Genomic DNA, 21,930 nt, shown 5'->3' on the forward strand with positions numbered 1-21,930 from the left:
GGGGGGTCACACCCGCCGGCCGCTCGGTGTGGCGACTGCGGGGCTGCTCCCCAGGCCCCAGGGGTAGCGCGGGCATCGGCGCCGTGTTACCTCTCCAGAGCGCTACGGGTTCCTTTAGGGGCTCCTGTTTGCAGCCTCGTTGCTTCACGTAGATAACAGTCGTTTCCCGGCCTTAGGGGTTTTAAATGGATCCGCTCGAACAGAGCTGTGCTCTAGTTCGTACATCGGAGTGTGATGCTGAAGTTGGAGTGCACATGCAGACCTGGTGACGCAGGAACCCTTCTTTCTTTAGTTTAAGTGCAATGTTACAGTATGTGTGCTCGCCGTTGGTGTTTGTTCCATTTACTGTCAGCAACACTCCGTGTGCATGAGTAGTATTTTGAACAAAACACGTTTACTTAATTCTGTTGCGTTTGAAATTCACATATAGCAAGATCTGTATATTCCTGAATGTTTCTGTTGATTTTAATGAATTATAAAATTTAGGGTTTGTTTGGTTTTTTTGTAAGACCCTTTTAAAATTATCCAGAATACTAGGACGCGTCCTGTTCCAGCATAAACCCCTTTAACATTAGGATGCGGGATACTCGATTTAGTAGTTTATTTGCCTCTCATCTTCCTACATTACTTCTGAAAGTTGTATGCAGAAGCCGAATTGATACAGATACCTAAATATTTTCCTGTCTTTATAGACAGAGTGCTGTTATATATGAGATCATAAATCTGTTGCCGTGTTCAGGCTCCTTATAAAAACAGTATTTTTTTATTTTTTTTTTAAAGGTAACTACTTGCTCATACTTAAACATGTAGTTTTGAGTTTGTATTTATTAGTTACCCGGATGGTTCTAATATTCTGTAATCTGCTTCTTTATGTGTATCGTTTAGTGTGTGTACTTTATTTTAAAATATTTTATCCACAAAATCTGTTCACTGCCCTGGTTCGATCAAGAAGTTGGATGTGTATCTTGACTCAGCTTGCAGTTAGTTAAAATCAATAAGACTGTGTATTTAGTTTGATGATTGGTCCTACTGAAATGCACAGTAGAACAAGTAAGGGCTTCTTTGAACTCTGCAAACAGTTTTAATGTCCAGGTCCCAGGATGCACAGTTTCCTGTAAAAATGAAGTATTCAGTACTGGTAGAAAGGTCATTAGGGACTTCTAAGGATGGAACTTTATGGCTTAGGCTCTAATCCATATTTTATGTAATGGCAGCTTCAGACTGGCCCTGTGTCGTTTGCTTAAAGTTTCATCTGAACGTTTATTTTCCCCACATCCACCCCCAAATCTCCTGTACCTCCTGCACTTTTGTGGAGTTTCTGTTGCTGTCTCCTTCCACCCCCGCCTTTGAGGAATTCCACTGCCTCTCGGTTTTATATCTGTCCCACAAGATTCTGAGTAACAGCTGTGAAATGTAGCATTCTTGTTGATCGCTGTCTGGCAAAATGGTAAGATACAGTACAAGGTAAATGCTTCATGTCCAGCTTTGTGTGATGGCAGAGGGACAGAAGAGGCTTTGTAAAACAAGGTGCCTTTTGAACAGTTAGATTTCTTAATGCATATGTCAGTGGCCAAATTTTTGCATGTTTAGCAGCTACTGCACAGTGAAATTTCAGTGTAGGCATTTGATTTTTTTAATACTTATTGCTGACTAATTTACTTTCTCGCAGAGACTAAAAATACTGTTGAGAAAACGACAAAATGAGTAGTCGTCGAAAACGTGCACCTCCATCAAAAATAGATGAGGAGAAGAAGAAAAAGCTCTGCTGGAATATGCATGAAGACCGTAGAAATGAGGTGATAGTGTTAGATGATGAAATAAGCAATGAGGACCATGTTCCAGGTCCAAGCACTTCATCAGCATCCTTCATTATTATAAATGATGATAGCACTGATGATCTCATTCAAAAAGAAGGTAGTGGCTCAAAATCTGTTAAGTTTTTGACAGTTAACGATGAAGACGACTCTTATTCCATCTTGACTCCTGTGTCAGTACAGCTAAACATCATAGTTTTGCCCTACCGTGAGGATGGGTCCTGGAAAGCTTTGTTGGGAGAATTTGCTCTTCATCTTTCTTCAGAGCAAATTCTAACTGATGAATTCCATGAAAGGAGCTTTACTTTGATGAGAGGAGACTCTGATGATCACCTGCATGTCTGTGTTCATGAAAGAAGTGAAGAAGAGTACAGTAATGAAACAAAAGAATATCTGGGTGGTTATGAACAACGTATTTTGGTGGAACCAACTTTAGGAGGTGAAATGTTGGAAGGCTTGAGATGGCTGCAAAAGAAAAAGATAATTGGCCTTTATCAAAGACCTGGAGAGGTTCAAGCTTTAAAGGTATGGGTTCATATATTTGTTTTGCATTTTAAAAGTTCTTTTTTTATTTGAAATAGAAAATAAAAACCTCTGAACAACAAAGTCCAGCAGCTACCATATAGTTTTAATAACGTGATTCAAAACATGTAGTTTCTACATGCTTTTGTAAATGTTTTCAGTGTGTTTTTTCTGAAAACTTACTTTTTACTGTGGCACCATTAGTAATGCATTACCCAAAGGAATCACGAAAGCTTTTAACTGCGAGGTACTGTATCTTCTGTATGTAGTGACTCTAGTAGATATATCTGTCTCTATCTGCTGGTTTTGAAAGCACTGTTGTTATTTTTATACTCTTGTTGATAATATTCTTAGAATTCTAACAGTTAACTAAATGATAATTGTATAACCATTTCACAGATTGGAATTTATCTTCTGGAAGCTGGGCTAAGTAAACCAGAGTTTCTTAGTGATGGAGGTGGAAGACCCAAAAAAGCTAATCAGCTGATTCAAAAACTCATGGAAAAGTACTATAGTTTCTTAATTCCAGGTAATGCAATTCAGTTGAATGTTGATGGATAATTTTTGATATTAAAGTGTGTCTATTTTAGGAGTTTTAAATATAAGGTAAAACAGTAAGTTATTCCTGCCCCCTGGAGCAACTTTATTTTCAGGGTAATAGTATCAGATAATTCTCTCCATATTATTGTCTGACCATTAATCATATGCTAATTAGTTTATGGTCAAATTACAGGTGATAATATTCCTTCTCTACAGATAAAGCACTGAGGCACATAGAAATCTGAGTCCTTACCTTTTGGGGAGTAAAACCAGTTTTCATTGATGTATATTGTTTGTTTGAACAGATCTACAGTAACTTGTCTGAGTTACACACAAACTGTTTAAAAGAAACAGATGTTAAATTTGGAAGACTGTTGTTCCTAAAACACAAATTTGGTTTATATTGTGAAGCAGTTACAATGTAAACTACTACAAAATGCACCTTTATGACAACTTTAAGAATACACCATGGAAAATTTACAAATCATCATTTTGGAATTGAAGGTACATTTGCCAGACTATATTCATTAGTGATACAGATTTTTAGGGTGATCAGTGACCACTTTATGGTGTGGTGACTTAAGAGACTCAAAAACCACAGTCTTGGACTTGTTCCTGATTGTAGAATGGATTTAAAATGTTAGCTGAAAACTGACTCAATAACAGTGACTGTAATATATACTGAGTTTCAGTGTTTTTGCAAACAACAGAAGCCTAGCACCACCTGTATAATTGTACTTAATCTCAAAAGACAGAATTACATAAAAAGTAGGCAATTTGCTAAATAGAAGCTAAAAGGAAGAGCTAACAGAATAAAATATGTACATCTATACCCACTGTAAAGGACAGGCGTGCAGCTGTTGGAAGAGATACCAAAAGAAGAGCCAGTATAACTAAGTATGTGGGGAAGGAAGATATTTCACATAAGCAGTCATCCTTCAAAAAACTGAAGTAATCTGACTGAAGCAAATTTATCAGTTTAAGTTTAAAAGCACAATAAAGCAGATCCAGGAAGAAGTCTGAAAAATGAATAGTTTGAGATGAATAATAATGTTTTTAAATGCATTAGGAGAAATAAGTTCTCATAAATGCATTAGAAGCAGAATATATGCCAGAGAATTCATAGATGAGATGACTAAGGCATACGAAAGAGTGCTGAAAGTGATGCTATAGCAGGAAGCACAATTTTCTTCTTTGCATGTCTTAGCATTGTGGAAGAGTGGTGGAAAGAGATTGTTTATAGACAAAATGAACAGTGACCTATTTTGAGGTCCAAAATTATTTACTGCCGGAACTTGGAGCATATGTCTTCAGTACGCTAAAGGATAGATTTTTACAGACTATGTGATTGAAGGTAGAGATGAAGAACAACTGAAAGCTTGCAAGCAGGCTAGGCAATGGTGATTAAATGTAAATTCAATACAGATAAATACGAAGTGATGCAGAAAGGGGAAAAAAAAACCCAAAACCAACCCTTACTTCTCATTAGAAATAAATTATGTCCTCTTAGTTAACTGTTTCAGCTAGGGTTGTAGTTCAGTAGGTAGGTCTATAGCACGTAAATGCACTAACTTTGTGTTCAGTGTCAGTCAAACCAAATCAGAGGTAAAGAACTGCCCTCAAAGTATTAGAGAACATAATGGGATCATTAAACCACTATATGAGTCCATAGTGTGCATTAGGCTATGCTCCAAATTAAGAAACGAAGCACGTCACAGAAATGGAAGAGATTTGGGAGGGAATACTCCTGTAAAGTAGTTACAGTTTTTAAGCATGTACTTTTTGATATAGCATAAAATAATATAGCCTTGATTCTGTGCTGATGAATAGATTGCTCTTAAGTGTAAGTTGATTTCCATTCTAACAGCTTAGTCTGGGTTTGAATTTCACTTGTTGTTAAACAGAATTAATTGATAATTTTAAAACTGCATGTGAGTATGTACTTTAACATTTGTCAGTATCCATCTAAAATGAACTCTACCCAACCACATTCCAAGATGAGGCTTCTTATTTTCCCCATTGATGAGCAAATTCTTGTGTTGATGGAGTTGTACACAAGGATTTACACAAATAAGGAACATGGCCAATCTGTCCCTACATTTAAGTTTTATATATTTGTTTTCCTCAATGTACTTGTCCCATTAATGTTCTTCTAGATAGTTTTGAGATTTTGTGGCAGGAATTCCATTTCAAGTTATGGCAAGCGTGGGATAGATGCATTAATGAATCTGCAAGAGTGGCAAAATATTTAATATGCAGAAGCTTCATGAGTTTTGAAGCTTAATTGAGTTAACCTCTTCTTGAGAAATTTGTTTACAGATATTTCTTTTGTTTGCTTTAATAAATAGCTGGTTTTGTAGTGGCTTGTATCCTGTATCTGCTATTTAATATTACATGTGGCCCTGTGTTGCTTCAGTGAACGTACAGGCATAGATCACTTATCTGCTTTCTTAATATGAAAAAAAAACTATAGTCTTTACAATTAACATTTTTAAAAAGGCTAAAATGTCTGTTTAATCACTGCTCTAGTGAATGGTAAATGTTTTGGAGTTGTTTTCCTGTAGTGTCATGGAACTATAGTGTGATATGCTGGCAATAGCATATACTATTTTCCTTCCGTTTTCTTAAGAATAAATTCTTTGTAGACAGAGATTTTTTTGTCTTTCTATGGCATTTATAAATACCAAATGTGACACAACAGGTTTTCCGTTAATCTAGAATAAAGGGGGAAAAGATTAAATTTTCCTTGATGTAGATATTCTTATAGAGCAGTCTGGAAACTGCCCTACAAATGAAATGGAAAGATCTTACTGCAGATGCAATAGCTTAACTTTAGTTGTCCAAGGAATTAAACAGAATACTTGATTATGAAACATTCAGAGAACCTGAATTTTTGGGTGGTACAATACTATCTCTTTCTCAAAGGTAAAAAGTACTAAGATGAAAGCTATGTAATTAAATTGCATTTTGAAATGGTTGAAAGCGTAATTAAATATTCACTGTTTAATAAGTAACTGAGAGGGGTAAATTTTTTTTAGCATCCTTTTAAAAATCCCTGTGGTAGAACCATTTAATCAGGAAAAAAAATCTGAGAGAGTAAACAAAACAAGAAAGACATGGACAAAACATATCCAATTATATAAAGAGAATTTTACTTTACAGTATGTTGTAGCATAATAAATGGACTTTTGTGTAAACCAAGTCTATCCAGAATTTTTTCCAAATCCAGAGTTTATCCAAAATTCTGGGTGGACTTGGTTTATATAGAAGTCAATTTGTTATGCTCTGAAATGTGAGATTTGAAAACTGTTATTTTTAGCAAGTATGATAATAGGTGTTATAGATCAGCTTCACTGATTTGAGTTATACTCTGCAATCATTCTAATTTCTGTGTTCTTTCCATGAATTGACGAGTGTGTGAGAGGATCCCTTGCAACAGTTTCTGTAGTATATAAAGCATCTGCTTGGTGCTTTTTGTTTGGTTAGAACATTAATTAACCTCACATGTGCACTGATTACCTTCTTTACAAGACTTTATATATACAGTTTTCATGGATTTATAGAAAGTGAACGTTTTTCAGAATTCCCTTTTCCCTTGTGAAGCCCTGGAATTGTTCCACTGACTTGAAAGGATTAGGGGAGGGCACTGATGACTGCAGTGCATAGGCACATTATTTCCTGCTCTTTGTTTTGGAAACGGTTCTTCACCTTCACCGTTCATTTGCAAGAAAGAAAGCTCTTGCTTTCTGTGGAAGAGAGTCCTAATGGCAACCCCAAACCTTACTTTAAGGTTAAACTCCCTGGTGTTTGTGCCAGGTACATCTCATCTTTGTTAGTGTCAGACACTGTAATTTATAATTTGATTTAATTGTGCCTGCCATTAGATGTTTTCTCTTTTTATCAGTATATTATACTCTTAAATATAACTTAGGGTCACTTTGTGCTGAAAATGCTGTCCTTGACTTGCTTCTAATTTTTTTGAGAAAAATTATGAAAGGTGTCTTTATCTCCAGTACTATCTAGGGTTAGTATCTTCATTTGAACTGTAGAGTTTTACAGCTGTTTTATTGCTGTTGGTGCTGATTTTTTTAATTTTGAGACCTAAAACACGGTTAAAACTTGTAAGTCTTTTGTTCCTTCATCTTATGTCAGTTTCCCTTGAATTTTTCATAAATTCTTCTACAGTGCTTGAGTGCTGTGTATCCCTATATACACAAATTATGTGAAAAATACATAAGCACAAGGCCTTCTTTCCTAGAAGGTAGAATAGAAAGATAGGCCTTCTGTCCTAGAGTGTACATAATTCTCTTGAAGTGGGATTTTAATTTCTAAAGTATGACGTCTTAATTTTTGCAGTGATGCAAGTGGTGAATATTTTGTGTTGTCCTACTGCTACAGTCTTATCTAAATGGATAATTTAAAATTAACATGGAAGCTCACTGAAGAGAATCTCCTGCTTGTTTTTTATAATGTTATTTTATCAAAAAGGGTCTTATTTCACGAAAAATGTACAAATCCTTGACAACCCATTGTGTTTTTCCCCTTTCTATAAGATCATGGACCCATGTTAACATTTAAATCTGAAATGAGAGTTATTTGTGGTTCTGTATCAGTAGTATATGTTTAGTGGAAGGTCTTCATTAAATGAATAAGGTATGGTCATTCTACCCCTAAATTCTAAAGGAAGAGCTTTGCTGATTATGATTACCTCTCTAATCACCGTAGCATGTTAATTGTAACTTTCAGGAAAGTGCTTGTTGTTAGCTATTGATGTTAGCTGAGGCAGGTGCAGTTGTGACATATATTTAAGTGATGTTTTGCTTTCATATTTAGTGTTAACGAAATATGTTGCAGCAAAATTAAGTGAAATGTTGACGAAAGTTGATTGGTAATGTGTGTCTCAAATGACTTGGTGTATGCAGATGAGCTGGAGGAAGATGAGGAAGAATCTGACATGGAACTAGAGCGACAAAATATTGAAGAGCTTTATGACTTTGTAAGGCACACCCATCAGGAGGATATCCAGTCACTGAGAGAGGATGTGCAGCATCCTGCATTAATTCCTATTCTGAGGCCGTACCAAAGTGAGGCTGTGAACTGGATGCTTCACCGAGAGAATCTCACAAGCACTTCAAGCAGTGGCAAGTATATGGGTCTGGAAAACTTGTGTAGTTGAGGAAAGTGGCATTGTATTGTCAGCAGTAATATTTTCTTGCTGTTTGATTAGAAGCTTTGTTAATTATTTCATTACTATTTTTATAAAAGTTGCTATTTGAGTAGTAAACTAAATGATGAATGAAACCTTGTTGAACAGCAGTTGATGTATCTTGTTGGTCATAAAGCAGTGTGAAGGTAGATGTCTGCTTTTGGTTTTTAAATGCAGCACTATAAGGCTGAGCAGTTCTAAGCAGTGTGCTATCTATAGAGAAACGTCGTAGTAGTAACATGAACTCTTTCTCCGTAGAAAATGCACTGCACTTCTTATGGCGGGAGGTCATCACTCTGGATGGAGTAAAAATCTACTATAATCCGTTTACTGGCTGGTATGTTTTTATAGTTATCTCTGAGAACACCCAAGGTTGTACTTTGTGAAAACTTTATTGACAGCTTTTACCTGGAGGATATAAGATAGTCTGTAACTGTCATCACTGTAATTTTTTAGTTGCTATTTTTAATTTGGAAAAAAAAAAAGGCAAACTGGAGTATGTAATGCACAGGTAAATATGTAAATCTCAGGTTGAAAATATAATTCTTAAAGCTTTTTTTAAAAAAAAAAATTCAGTGCAGATTTGTGATTTTAAGATTAATATTTTTTTAAATTAGAACATCAGAAGCTTCAATGTTCTGGTCCAGTGTTTTTAATAAGTCAGTATAATGCTTTTTATTAATACTGGGTATTGCATTGCTAGTTTTGTTGCACTTTTCTCATTAATTTGGTTAGAATAGAACCTTTTGCTAGTTTACTTTTTTCCCCTCTAACTTTCAGATCTTTAACACATGTGAATATAAGTATGTTTCACTTTTTTTAGAGACTAATATTAGAATATGCTACAGTGACAAGGCTAGGCCTGTTAGGAGGGCAAAAAATCCAAAAAGTGGCATACATACTCATCTTGATCAGGTTTGTACATGCAAAAAGCTTGCCAACTTTTGTCAGTCTCAGTGTATCTAGTAAAAGCTATTTCCTCACCTGACAAACTTTTCCTTGCTGAAGCTGTGCTCTGTGTGTCCCTGAACACATGCATCTCTGTCACACCATTCTGTAGTTACTGACTTTCATTTGGGAATGTACTTGAATTTTAGTATTATCCGTGAATATCCAGTTGCTGGACCCCAGTGGCCTGGAGGTATTTTGGCAGATGAGATGGGTCTTGGAAAAACAGTAGAAGTGTTGGCTCTTATTCTGACTCATACCCGACCAGACATTAAACAAGATGATCTGACATTACCTGAGGTAAGAAAACCAGGATAAGATTTAGTACGAAGAAAATGCTTTTCAGAATTAAAGGGAATATGCTGCTTGAATTTTTCTTGTTTTAATCCATCTTTAAATCTGGGCTTCTATGAAAGCACAGTGAAAGTTTTTGCTTTGTAGGATGTTGATACTTGGTGACATAAAGAGTGGAATGGTTGCATGAGAAGCAAGTGATAGTTTGCCATTGTTGAAGGGTGTTAGCAGGCAACTGTGCTGTTAATAGGCTGTTGGTAGTTCACACAAACTCCAGGAGTGCATAAATATATAAATTAGTCTACTACACTGGAAATCATTCTTCCCTTCACTTCATTGTATTGATGAGTATCAAACATCCATTAAATGTACATTGTGACCTAAAATAGGGACAACTTGGTGAATAAAGATTTCTGCTCCCCTCTATTTCATATAATAAATGGGCTTATTTAGCAGCTGTTTTCCGTCTTTCCACTTTCCTCATCATACATCCTGGTGAAAACCTAGTACGTTCACTAAAACCAAAATTTCTGTCTGGTGGGAGAGAACCTTCATCCCTAAGTAAACTCTTGCTACTTCTGTGGGTTCCATCCTTTTGAATTCATGGCAGCTCATTTCAGTGTACATGTAATGATCTCCAGCCTGCTTGTATTTTTATCAGTTAAAAAGGCCCGGTTCTGGGAGAATAAGATTCTTCTGAAATTTATCAGAGGGTCGGCACTGAGGAGTGTGAAGAGGGGAGTATTAGCACTAAAGCATCTGGATATCAGTTGGTAACAATAGCTAGACACCACAGGTTTCAGAGAGCTGGAGTTATGAAGCTGTTTCATTATATGAATAGTTGGGACAGACATCTAATATTTTAGGATCTTTATGAACAGAATTATGTATGACATTGCCTGTGGTTAAGAGGCATTATTTCACTCATCCAGAAGGCCTCCTGTCATCTGCATTTTTCTTGTCTTCAAATATAGAATGTCTTTGTGTGTTGTGCTGAGAAAAAAAAAACCAAAAACACACACACAAAAAAAAACCCAAACCTGAACCAGAAGTGTTTTATTCCAGCAGTTTCTTGATGAGTCCTGGCTCATGTAAGCCAATGTCAGAGTTACTCCCAAGTATTTCAGCTCACTGTCTGGAGTTGCAGTTACTGTTAAGAACTTTGTAAAGCAACCAGTTGGACAGGGCAGAACTGTTAATGAATACAGCTATAAAACAGTTAATCATAGATATATTGGCACTGCATTTGTTCCAGCTTTGGAATTATTCTTTATATCCTGGTTCTTGAGTATACATCTCCTTGAGTTAAATCACTATTCCTGAAGCACTAATAATATGAGTAAATTTTGGGGAGTCAGTCCCTAAAAAGAGAAACTTACTTGTAAGTAGCAGCTAACTAGGGCTTTTCAATCTATATTGGTTACCTCCTTTTGTGTTTCTAGCTATATATTAAATATGTATTTTCCTCGCCCTATCAGTACACTTACAGCTGTAGATTCCTGCAGCTTCATTCTGAAACGGTGGAGGACCCAAGCAGCTTGCAGGGCTGCTCTTTCTGTTCTCAACACAGGGTGCTGAACACCATTTTCTGAGAAACTGAACTGAATGGTGTATCACTGTGTATGTTAAAAATAGTCTATCTGAGCAAATCGGTGAGATCAGAGCACACATCTATAGCAGCTCCTGTTTATTTTCAAATGTGGAGAGGTCAATGAAGTTTAGAATTGCTGTGAAGAGACATGACTAACTAAAATGTTGTCTGCATTAGGGTAAGCTTGTGAACTTCTTTGTTCCACCTCAACCTTTAGAAGGAAATAAAAAGAAAAAAACAAGGGAAATGGAGCTTAAGTTGAAGGAAAAAATACAGTATCCCAGTAAGTATTTCTGATTACTTTGTTTAAACACATTTTGCTTTTGTTGTAAGTCCTATATTGGCTACTGACTATGAGTGCAAGCTACTCTTCACTTCAGCAGAATGAAATGATTCTTTTGCTGATCTCTGATGTAGGATTGCATGCTGCAGACAAGTGATCAACACTTTTAAGATCTCTCTGCCACAGAATTCCATGTAATTAAAGGTGGCTGTAAGAGAGTCTACATGTTTAACTGAAATATACTGTATTTTTGTAAGCTTCAGTAAGAAAACTGAGTGGCTTATTATATTGCTACTCAATACTGTATTAATATCACTGAAAAATAGTGATTTGTAGGGCTTCCCATGTTAACCATTGCAGGAGAGCTGAGCCCGCACACGACCAATGTGATCAAGCAATGCCCGTTTATTGTAACTAAGTAAGCCCTTTTATAATGTTCTCCCGCACACATGAATAAATTCTCAAGATTGGACAGTTAACTTAGCCCGTGCTTTAAACCTTCTTGCCACATCAGCCTTGCCAGGCTTCCTGCCTTGTGTAACTTACTTCTCTGTCCCAATGCCTTTCTGGGGGTTGTTTTTCTCGTCGAGTTTCTCTCCCCTCATTCAGGGTTATGTACTTATCACATTCTTGCTCAGGCTGAGGCTCATATCAGTCTTGTTCTCACGCAGGATTGCTCACATGTCCATTCTCTCACAGAAGGTCCTCTAGAATCCCAACAAACCATGTCAAAACTGCTCCCTGGGTTCTTTTTTTCAGTGAATGCAGTGTTTAGAGTTTCCTTAATATGCATTTTCTGAGGTTACTTTCATTTTATTCAAGCTGTAAGGTTTTTTGCTTTTATTCTACTATAGGCTTACGAGTGATGATATTAGCAGCTGTAAAGGAAATGAATGTGAAGAAAGGAGCATCTATTATTGCAATATTTAAGTACATCAGTGCTATATATAGATATGACATACAGAGAAATAGACGGCTTCTCAAAAGAACTCTAGAAAAATTAATTGCAGAAAAAGTAGTAGAGCAAGTCAAAGGACATGGTCTGGCTGGGTCTTTCAAGCTGGGAAAGAATTACAAGGAACAGAAGAAGCGAGAAAGAAGCAAAGAGCAGGTAAAACATGCTGCAGGGGCTGGAAAATGTATTGTTCTTACTGTAGAGTTGTCTTTTAAACAGTGGTAAACATTAATCAAATCCTCAAACTGTAAACTGATATAAAATCTTAATATCTATGTCTTGATGTGTTTATACATTTAAAAAAAAAAAATAAAGGTGAGAAGTTTGAAATTCTTGGTTAATTTTACTTTGTAGATAGCAAGGACATCAGAAAGCATTCAAAAGAAACAGTTGATGGATGCTAAAACTCAAACCAAAGAATCAAGAAATAGTGATGTCACTTCTGAAAATGTCCTTAAAACCCCTTTACGGGTTGATATTGCCATGGAAGAACATGATTATTGTACAACTAGCAAAAATAACAGGAAATCTGAAGCAGATCATGAGAAGTCTGTAAAAGAGGATAATGTTCAGCAGGAAGCTGTGGTCCCAAAGTCTGATTTGCATGGCAGCCTCTTTGTCTCCAGTGATGTGAGCAGTCATCCTGATTTTGATGTTTCTACAACTGCAGCTGATATTCAGCAGGAAGTCCCAAAGGTTGAGTCCTCACATTCCCAAGAACATGCCAGCAGTAGTGTACAACATACCAGTTCTGTGTTTCCATTTAACACCTCTGAATACCGTTTTGAATGCATCTGTGGTGAGCTTGGATTGGCTGACTATAAAGCTCGTGTGCAGTGCCTGAAATGTTATTTATGGCAGCATGCAGAATGTGTAAACTACAAAGAGGAAAACCTGAAGATCAAGCCCTTCTACTGTCCCCATTGCCTTGTGGCAATGAAACCAGTTTCCACAGGAGCAACACTGATAATTTCTCCGAGTTCTATTTGTCATCAATGGGTAGATGAGATCAACAGGCATGTAAGATCATCTTCTCTTAGAGTTCTGGTAAGATTATATAGCTTCATACTCTGGGGAGTTACTTTATCAAGGCTCAGCGCTTCCTGTTTGACACTCAGTATCATGTAAAGTTCAGACTTTCTTTGTCCTCTGTGTCAGGATTCTACATTTCTTGCTATTAGACCTGTGATTTGGCACCACACGGTGTTATTTGTGTCTTAGCAAGAGTCGGCATTTAGTCCTTCATTCTTAACTTAGTTGATCACTGGGAGATGATACAGTGGATGAGATATGTTCATGAAATGGAAGAAAATTTTGAGCAGTTTCAACACAGGTGATTTCAGAGAGGGAAGGCTGTTTGTGGGTGTTTGTTTTTTTTTTTTCTGAAAGATTACTATGGAATTTAGGCCTAACTATAGGTGTTTTGGCAGTGTAATGTCTTACTGCATTTGCACCTAACTAGCTCTCTGACAGTTGCTTCTCATTTTGTTCTAGATTAAAACCAAATGTTTTGGTAGGTAAAGAGTGTACTTTTGAATTTCCAGTTCACAGGCGTTATTGGGCCTTGGTGTTTACTGAGAATAACACCATTACAACTTGGGCGTTCTTTATAACATCTACCGTATTTGTTAGGACATTGCTTATCTGGAGACCTTGTATTGTCCCTTTGCTTGATTTCTAAGAGCCCTATCACTAAAATAAACTTAATTATAGATATAATAACTATGGCTATACATGATTTTTTAAAATATAGTTGCAAGGGTAGCCATTGTCTCTTATTAATGATGTAGTCAAGTTTTGTCCTTCATATTTTTAGTAGGCAGGAACCTTTGTAATGGTAAAGTGCTTTGAGAATCCTTCTATTTTGAATAAAATAACAATAGTACTAATAGATTAATAGAGAGGAAGCTTTGTGTTCAGGGATATGTCTGATACCTTCAGCTATCCTGCATAGATGCCCAATGTGTAAATGAGTTCTAGGCCTCCAGTAAGACATTTTTGTGAGCAGTCTAATTAGCTGTAGTGCCGCAACTAAAAAATGTGTAAAACTTACACAGTTTTCATCGGAACCAATCCAAGTTTTATACCAGATTTGATGAAAACTGTCAGAAATAGATTTACATGGTAACAGTAAAATAGCTTAAATACTGATTGTCAGTACTTTTAAGCTGTGCGACACCTTCAATTCTAAGACACTGTTTTCATTTTGTCTTAACTGCCAACTGTAAGTCATCCAGACTTGCTTCCAGTGTTGCTTCAAAATGAAAATTTGTTTTTTCTGTAAAATCAAAATGAAAATAGTGCAGATGCTTCAAAGAACCATTTTCCCATGTTAACAGGTTTTGTATTGCATGTAAAGGGTGTTTTTTATTCTTCCAACTGCTTGCACCCATGGGAAGTTCTTAATGGTTTTATGTAATAGAACAAGAAATTAAAATTTATCAGTAGGTCTTGCTTTGTGGCAGGTTGTCTTTTCCTGCTGCTGTGAGAACAACCAAAACTTGGCCAAGTTATAAACCTCCGTAAAATCTGTTCATGAATACTTGGAAGAGATCATTAGACTCTGACAGCTATTTTTTAATTCTTAACAGTTGTTCTGGTGAGCATGCTCCTTTTCTTTTTTCCTCCTCCCGTTCTCCTCCTTTAGTTCACGTGCATTGACCTGATTGAACATGATTTGTTGTCACACTCATGCTGAACAGAAATTTTCTACCAGTGTTTCAGCTGACAGAAACACTGTTGCCATATGCACAAATGTAGAAGATTATTATTACTGGAAGGAGAAGTACAGTAAGGGTGAAATTAACAGTAAAATTGTGTGCTGATCATCAAGGAGTAAAGGGGGAAAACCAAAGGTTTTATAGTTACCTTAGTTTTGGTATTTGTAACTATTAGTTGCATGAATTAACATTAAAGTTTGTGACACTGAGGGACTGGAAGGACTATGTGGTTTGTTGGTTTTGTTTGTGGGTGGTTTTTTTTTTCCTCCTTAGAAGTGTTTGTAGATAGTTGCAGGTAAGAATTAGACCATCTTGTTCAGTGTTTATATAATTATGAACTCACAGAATAAGAGTCAAATAGGAAGATGCTACCTATTTGAAGATGACACTAGAATGTAGATTCTTTCTAAACAAGATGGGGGTATTCATCTATTTTAATATTGTGATTAATATTAATAGATAAGTGGTAAGAAGTAGCTGATGATAAAATTCTTAAAGTAAGCAATGGATGCCTGTAATTTTGAAGGATTTTCCTGAGGTAAATTGGAAACGAGAGACAAAGTTTGTATGAGAAGGAGAAAGGCAATTGATATGTAGCTCTGGTAATAATTGCTTTTCATAGATAGAAGTCCTGGAAATTAGAAAACACTCCTATTTTAAAAATATTTTTTGATGTTGTGCTATATTACACATTATTTGAAATTTTAACACGTTTTGGTATTGTAAGTATATTGGGACTCATAGCACGTACTGCATTTTCTTTAGATACAGAATGCTACTGTAGGGAAGCATATAGTGAAATGTTTTGTTTAGCTTGTTAATTTTTTTATTTAAACTGTTGTATGCTTCCAAAAGGGTTATGCTTAAAATAATGAGGGAGATAAGAAAAAATACTACTGATATTAGAACAAATGTCATTAGGAAGGGTTTAGAATAATACTCTGTTGGTGCACGAGGATTGTTTCTTATTAGGGTATTCTTTCTATTTCATGAGTCTCTATAGAAATCCTTTTTGTAGATAAAACATTACCCAGAGTATAATTTCTTTTTTAAAATCTTTGCTGCATACTTCTCTCCTTGCCTAATGATCCATGAAATTCCTGGGGTGGTGGGGAGAAAGGTAGTACATCTACAGTAAAGGAGAGAACAGGACGTAATACTGATTTACGTAATGTTGCTCTGTGCAGCATTACAGAATAATTAATCTTGCATACGACTTGCAACAAATAACTGTTGTAGCAAATATGGAAGTCTTATTTTCTTCAAAGGCGAAAAACAATAGTGTTTTGCAAAGATATAAATACTTAAGAATTTTGCATCAATATCTGTATTGCATTTGTTATGATACTTGTATGGATCACCCACCATGCTACTGTATGAATACAGGTTTTATGAATGATATTGTATTATGAGGAACACATCTAAAAGCATGCATGTATTAAGCTGTACTGCAATTTTTGCACTTTTCTTAGTGTCTCTTACCTTTGTTCTTTGCTGTTGTGCTACTGAATACAAATCTATGCAGGTGTATCAAGGTGTGAAGAAGCATGGCTTTTTGCAGCCACACATGTTGGCAGAGCAGGAGGTGGTTATCACCACATATGATGTCCTTCGTACTGAACTGAACTATGTAGATATACCCCACAGTAACAGCGAGGATGGGCGTCGTTTCAGGAACCAGAAGCGGTACATGGCCATCCCGAGCCCTTTAGTTGCAGTGGAGTGGTGGAGGATCTGCCTTGATGAAGCACAAATGGTTGAATGCACTACTGCAAAGGTATGACATTCCCAGTTATGCATTATTTAACTTGAAAAGGTTGTGACAAGCTTATTTTAAATAATACAATAGAGTTCCCTTTACCCCTCTTAACATTCAGTGCACTCAGGTAATTTGTCCTTGTAGGTTGTTCTTTAGAAGTGAGTTTTCCGTTGGAGATATTTACTTTTAAATGGTTCTCTTGTTGGAATTTTGGCAGACTGTGAAGTATATCCAGTTCAAAAAATACTTAACATAATCTATACTGACAGTTTAAAGAACTAGGTCATCATGTTGTATATGGTGTTTGATAGTTTCAAACAAGACACTAGCATGTTCAGTGACAAGGTTCAGAGGCATAGATATGTCCTTTGGGTCTAGAAGCTAAAATAGTCAGCAGTGTGTCTGCAGACTCTAGGGCTGCAGTCTGCAGGGGGAGATTATTTTAATTAGTACTCATCCAGTCTTTTTGCCCAAGACAGGAAGACAAAAAAGCTACTTACATAATGGCTTATAGGTTTTTATGTTTTTTTACATACAGTTTCTCCTGCTGTTTGCCTTTTGTGAACCCTTAATTGCACTTAATTCTTTGGAAAAGTGTATGGCTTTTATTAGCTTTCAGTTACTTTCAGAAAAGCTCAATAACTTTATACACATTTTTATAATATATCGCACCAATGCTGCTTATAGGTCTGCTAATCTTACATACTAAAAAGATGTTCAGACTTCTTAAAAATAAGGTCTACCTGTTTTCAGACTGTGTTCCACACTCTCTTTTGTTTTTCCTTTCCTGCCATTGGTTCTATCTTCTTTTGCTAGGCTGCTGAAATGGCACTCCGTTTAAGTGGAATCAATCGGTGGTGTGTCAGTGGCACTCCTGTGCAGCGAGGACTAGAAGGTAAGATTTTATACAGCAGTGTCATCTGTAGGTTTTCCTTCTGCTGCTAACTAGGTAGTTGTTTGAAGCAGTTAAAATGTCTGCTAGTTTTGCTCTGAATTCGTTAGGTATTCTCGCTTGGTAAGCCATAAACTTGAACCATGTAATAAAGCTGAAATCTTTTTATCTCCCTGAGTTAGACAAATACTTTGGGGAGTAGTGAAGCTGTATGTCAAACAGCTGACTCAAGTCTGTTTTTCAGTTTTCACTTAGCAGAGTGGGTAAATATTAACCCCTCTCTGCTGCAACTAAAGATAGTCTGCTCTGGTTATAGAATCCTTCTAACTGTCAAATACAGCAAGCAAAGCTGTATTTGCTTTTGGCATAGCCCTGTATGAACTACTGTGGGCATCAACTGTCATGAATATAAATTTTAAAAACCATACTAAAGCTTAGTGAAACTGTATTAAGTCCTTACATAAGGACTTAATGAATTGACATGTGTGGAGTAGGGAGCTGTATGTTAGCAGGTGTCATTTAACTTGTCTTTTTTGTGAGGTACTCAGTTTCTGTAGACAGGCTTCAGACAGATAGGAAAAAAAGCAAGAGAACTAACTTTATCTCCCTGTGTTCTTTGATTTAGGAATATGTGCTACACATGGGCAATGAGTTTGAAAGTGGCTAAATCAGTGTAAACATGTGCATTTGAACTATTGTTCAGCTACCAAACTATGATAAAAATCAGTATTGTAGATTAATTCATTATGGAACTGTGGATCAAATTTATAAATACACATAATTGTGAACATACATAGTTAATAAAGCAAACACTATAGAAGGAAGTGAATGATTTGACCATCATGGTTAATTTGAACAAGCCCTTATGTGTGATAGTGTTGATTTAATACATATCTGAAATGTTGTATTCTTATAATAGATGTTGACTGGGTGCTCAGGCTATACAGAGGCAGCCCTCATCACACAGGGGATGAAAATTGCTGACTAATTGGAATCGGTGCTGCCACTGCTTTAATGAAGTGGGATAGGACCTCTGGGTAAACAGTTGTTTCCTGCATAGAAATGATTCCCAGGACTTGTATTTCTCTGGTCTGTGATATATTTGGTTAATGTCTTCCAGCTCTCAGCTGAATACCAGTATTACCATAAAGCTAACAGAATAAAGAATGTAGCCTCCAGATCTTTAAGAACTATCTGTAAGATACCATCATATATTTCTATTCCTGCATGTCCACGTGCAGCATTTAAACATGTGCTGCTCTATTTTTCCAGTAGGATTTTGATACAAGCTTAAAGTCAGTATGTCCTTAAATTTCATCCCTGAAAAAGAGGTTACTGAATTGAGCAGAATTAGTGAGCTGTATTTTCTCTGTTAATAAGAAAACAATAAAAGTGTGTTTTTATTATTCTTCTGCCGTAGTAGAAGAAAGTGAAAGTCCTCTGAATTGCAGCCCCTTTTAGGATGGTGGGCAACAGACAGTTGGTGCACAGCAGGCTGTGAAGTAACGATACAGAGCAATATTGCTGTAGAAAAACCTGGCAAACCCAGTTAACCATATGCAATCACGTAATTTCTACCTCTCACTCCTGCTCTGAATAGGTTTAAATTCATTGCTCTTTTCTGCTAAACTTAAAATTAGGAAAATGTCTCACAAATCGGTGTATTCCAGCAAGTTCCATGAAAATGAACAACCAGTTAAAGGAGAGAATCTCCACTTTCCCTCACCTGGTACCCTGCCTCAATATAGTTATTTTGGTGAGGGAGTGACAGGGAAACAAGCCGAAAAGATAATGACCAAAATATAGTTGCTTTATGCCTGGTAACCTTTCTATGAAAGTTAATTTATTTTTTTTTTAAACATACTGTGAGGTATTAAAACATGAACATTGTACTAAACCACTTTCTTTTCTTTACAGATCTGTATGGATTAGTCCTTTTTCTTGGAGTTGATCCTTACTGGGTCAAACATTGGTGGGACCAACTTTTATATCGACCTTACTGTAGGAAAAATCCCCGGCCTCTCTACAGCCTAATTGCCAAGATAATGTGGAGATCAGCAAAGAAGGATGTGATTGACCAAGTAAATAAGAGTTCTGGGTTTCAGAATTCCTGAACAACATTTATCAATAGCTTTATTTGCAAATTACTCGTTTTCTTTTTTAATTGCAGATTCAAATCCCCCCTCAGACAGAAAATGTACATTGGCTTCACTTTTCTCCTGTGGAGAGACACTTCTATCATCGCCAACACGAGGTGTGCTGCCAGGATGCATTGGCAAAACTCAGGAAGATTTCGGACTGGACTCTTAAGCTTAGCAGCCTAGATAGAAGGACTGTGACTTCTATTCTGTACCCTTTGCTGCGGCTGAGGCAGGCCTGCTGTCATCCACAAGCTGTTCGAGGAGAGTTCTTGCCATTACAGAAAAGGTGAATTTCTGTCACTTCTTAAATGGCTTGCCCTATCTAAAGCAAAATCCAATTGTGCAAGATCTTGTATGGTTCTCAAACAAGCCTAATTTTGAGCTGCTTTAGTTAAATGTGCAACTATGACACACCACATGCAGTAGGGTAGTTAATGTAATTCTTGTGTTAAAGAACATAGTACTGGCAGGCAGTTCATGCAGTAACTTTTTAACTTTAAGATGTAAATGGGTACTAGAGTGTTGCAGGTGATAGACTGAGCGTAAAACAAACCAGATTATTTTTGAGTTTTAAAGAAGCCTCCTGATTTTCTTTTGTCTCTTACAAAACTCACAATCATAAATGAGAACAAAGAGCAAAATGAATAAACAGAATGAAGTAATTATTCAAAGAAAATGTTGTGAGGTTACATTTGCAGATCCAGACTTCAAAGGTGTTCAAATGCTTTTTTCTCTTTTTTGTGTGTTTTCAAGATCATCTTTCTCACAAATACCCTGTAAATACCAGTTTTGTGTCATCCTTTGCTAGACCAAAAGCATGTTGCTAGCACTCTGTGAAATGTAGCTGCTACTTTTTCAGTTGATTAGAAGGGAGGTTGTGAAAGAACAGGCTATTTCTATTTCAGGCTCTCAGAGTACTGTCTATGTTGTTTCTCTTTTAAGCTACAGGTAGGGAGTAACTTAAACTTTTAACACTGCCAGTTTTATTTCTACTGCCTCCTGGTATTGTTCATTCATTCTATTCAGTCTCTTTCTATCTCTTTATGAAGTTTTGTGTCCTACTCCTTCCCCTTTCTCATAGAGCATACCTACAGTGCCTAAGCAGCTGTAACTGACTTTGCAGCTACTTCAGCAGGGACCAATACTAGGCACTGTGCTATAGCACTTTCTGTCTAACAGTCTGCTAGTGTGAAAGCAAGGGCTCAAAACATGGGAGAGATCAATATTCCCACTAGCCTATACAAGATTTGCATTAAAATGAGCCAGTGGTGTACAAATGAAACATGTAAACTGAGCTGAGTATGCTGGGGACAGCTTAGTACTGTGTTGGTTTTGGTGGAATGGTTGCAGACTGACAGCTGCATAGTTAACTGTGGTAGAAAGACTAGTAATGAAAAAAAACCTTTATTAAAATTATATGTACAAAGAAAAGTTGTTTCCCAGCTCTATCTACATATTGTTTTTCTTGTGAAACAAGCTTGATTGCAGCAGTGGACGTTTCCAGAACACAGAGATTTGGCTCCTGGCTTCGGTTATATGTAGGAGAAAAATGAAGAAATTTAGTGCTAGGAACTTCAATGAATAAGATAAATTTACTGAAAAGGAAAGTTGATGCTGGAGCATATAGATAAGGGAAACTGGCCTGAAACAAGGAAGCTGAGTTTGGAGCATATTCTATGCTAGATGACTTTTTTTTCTCACATGTGTAGTGAAGACAGTAAATGAGAATGTCTACTCAGAAAAAATATATCCCTCAAAAGGGAGTTTTCTAGGCTCCCATAGTAAAACTGAGTAAAAAAAAAAAAAACAAAAAACAAAACCTTTGCTTTGTCTTAATAGGTAGTCTTAGTCTACATATCAAATTGCATACTTTTGCTTTTATAATTTTTCTTGAAACTGCTGATGTTTTTGAAAATGAAAGGTAAGTAGTAATGGTAGAAGTATCAGAGTATGAGCAGCAGGTGCTGTGTGTATTTGCCTGTAATTCAGCTAATTATAAATAGCAATTATATTGATTTAAAGCCTGCTCCAGTGTAACAGTGTAGTGTAAGCTCAAGGACCAGTTTCTGCAAATAGAACAGTGTTGCAAGGAGGGTAAAAGAAAGGCCTAGTCAAGGGTACCCTTCCAGCATACCTTGGGCCCAGACTGCACAGGAATTATACCACCTCTTACTCTGCTCTACTAGACTAAATGGCAAGTAGTAGATGCTTTTCCTGTATGTAAATGAGGCTGAGGAGCAGTTTTGGGGAGGGGGTCTCACAACA

General features: G+C 36.5%; 1 protein-coding gene across 2 annotated transcripts in view; it reads left to right on the forward strand.

Moving 5' to 3' along the window:
• The first annotated feature begins 143 nt into the window (after positions 1-143).
• Positions 144-21,930, forward strand: part of SHPRH (SNF2 histone linker PHD RING helicase) — a 55,578-nt gene continuing 33,791 nt past the window's right edge. The window contains exons 1-14 of one of the 2 annotated variants that reach the window (XM_026845111.1): positions 144-310; positions 697-753; positions 1,667-2,339; positions 2,736-2,865; positions 7,799-8,017; positions 8,341-8,419; positions 9,180-9,330; positions 11,093-11,198; positions 12,053-12,309; positions 12,508-13,200; positions 16,399-16,650; positions 17,449-17,527; positions 19,442-19,605; positions 19,695-19,951. In XM_026845111.1, coding sequence (XP_026700912.1) covers positions 1,701-2,339; positions 2,736-2,865; positions 7,799-8,017; positions 8,341-8,419; positions 9,180-9,330; positions 11,093-11,198; positions 12,053-12,309; positions 12,508-13,200; positions 16,399-16,650; positions 17,449-17,527; positions 19,442-19,605; positions 19,695-19,951 — 3,026 coding nt within the window. In that variant the 5' untranslated portion in view covers positions 144-310; positions 697-753; positions 1,667-1,700. The remainder of the gene's footprint in view (positions 311-696; positions 754-1,666; positions 2,340-2,735; positions 2,866-7,798; positions 8,018-8,340; positions 8,420-9,179; positions 9,331-11,092; positions 11,199-12,052; positions 12,310-12,507; positions 13,201-16,398; positions 16,651-17,448; positions 17,528-19,441; positions 19,606-19,694; positions 19,952-21,930) is intronic. The other variant, XM_026845112.1, reaches the window with a different exon arrangement.

This window comes from Athene cunicularia (genome assembly GCF_003259725.1).
Source record: "Athene cunicularia isolate RWA chromosome 3 unlocalized genomic scaffold, athCun1 chr3_part1, whole genome shotgun sequence".
In the NCBI taxonomy this organism is placed as follows: Eukaryota; Metazoa; Chordata; class Aves; order Strigiformes; family Strigidae; genus Athene; species Athene cunicularia.